Source organism: Sphaeroforma arctica, assembly GCF_001186125.1.
Source record: "Sphaeroforma arctica JP610 unplaced genomic scaffold supercont1.6895, whole genome shotgun sequence".
In the NCBI taxonomy this organism is placed as follows: domain Eukaryota; class Ichthyosporea; order Ichthyophonida; genus Sphaeroforma; species Sphaeroforma arctica.
In genome coordinates this window covers 1-1,548 of record NW_014033663.1, presented here as the reverse complement: position 1 = coordinate 1,548, position 1,548 = coordinate 1, and the positions used below count along the sequence as shown (strand labels likewise).

The window sequence follows — 1,548 nt, the reverse complement described above, 5'->3', positions numbered from 1 at the left end:
TGTATATTATATATAACATGCAAACAGACAGACACAGACATATATAGGTATATATATATATTTATAATTATATATATATATAAGTATATAATTATAATTATATATATAGACTTGCTTATGAAGGTTTTGGCCAGCTAATGTAAACAGTGTATATATTCACATACCCTTCGTATACCTGTGCCCTTAAAGATTTCCATATATATTATCACATTCTCTTCTTACGAGTGTTTTAATATAGGTATATATGCATGTACATGCTTGCATAACTTACCTGTAAAGTATTGTTAACATCACACATGAACTTGACACAGTTGGAGAAGGTGAATGAGATACGCAATCAAGAAAAGGATGCGTATGGGATGCCTAAGGAGGCCTTTGACGGCGAAGCTTACGAAAACCGTAACAAGGAGGTCGACGCTATGATGTTTGGCAAGAATGCATACACACACAGTGTAAGTGGTAACAAGTGTCCCGATATAACTGGCGACGGACGAGAGTGGCATCCGTGTTGTGTGGGTATAGTAGTAGTATTTGGCTAAGGATAAACACTAACACTCTGGGGCTGAGCGACTAGCGTCGGCTCTAGCGTTAGTGTGCGGGTGCTTGCAGGGTAGACAGTGTCATAGCTTTACACGCGGCTGTACACGCGGCTGTATATGTGGATGAGTGTACGTCCTGAACACGACATAGGAATTGCATTCTCATGTGTGTATGTTATATCTCTTCATTCCCGTACACACATGCTTCGATTTACACATATATGCACATATATACACACATATATATACACGCATATACAAATACGCGTGCCTGTATAGTAGGCACACATATTCCGTATTAAACGCCTGCCCATACATCCTCGAAATCTCGATACATACATTTTTACATACACAATATTCTTTAATATACTACATTCTCTAAGAATTTATACTAAAACCTCTAAACATTTATACATACACATAACACTATATTCTGATACCTGCACGCCTACCCACACAGAGCTATGCCGACGATATGGCTCAAGTGGACCTCCTCCTGGATGATAGGCAGATCCCTCGCGCCATCAAGATATTCGACGAAGCAGTGGAGAAGTACAGTGTGGAGAAGGGCATCTACGACCGGTTTCTGTATATTTACGGAGACAAAGGCAACTTTGTTAAGGCACAGGCGTTGCTGAAGAAGATGGAGGAGAAGGGAGTCCATCCGGATCTGGAGTCGTATATGGCTTTGGTAGAGGCTGCGTCCCAGTACACGGATAAGGTGTGTAAAGGTGTGCCCTGCAGTTATATATATACTTACATTTATATATATATATATTTAAATATATATGTATATTTGTGCACACGATTTTATACGTACATCAATGATATATCTTCTTTTCTGCTCTCACGTGACCTATTGTTACAATAAACAGCACTCCACGACTTTGTTGCATGAGACCATGGACATGATTGCAGCCAAGGGTTGGCGTGTGGAGGATAGCTTGGCCGATCTTCATCAGCGCATAGGCGAGCATCGTCTGGGGGGCATTCTAGATCGTAAGCATTC

The 1,548-nt window shown here is 40.5% G+C and overlaps 1 protein-coding gene across 1 annotated transcript; it reads left to right on the top strand.

The window, feature by feature from the left end:
• Positions 1 to 296: 296 nt before the first annotated feature.
• Positions 297 to 1,538, top strand: SARC_15869 (hypothetical protein; the record flags this gene model as incomplete). Its single annotated transcript, XM_014290018.1, has 3 exons — positions 297 to 452; positions 1,000 to 1,260; positions 1,415 to 1,538. Coding segments are annotated over 3 exons (541 nt in total), but the record flags the coding sequence as incomplete, so codon positions are not given.
• Between the last annotated feature and the right edge of the window lie 10 nt (positions 1,539 to 1,548).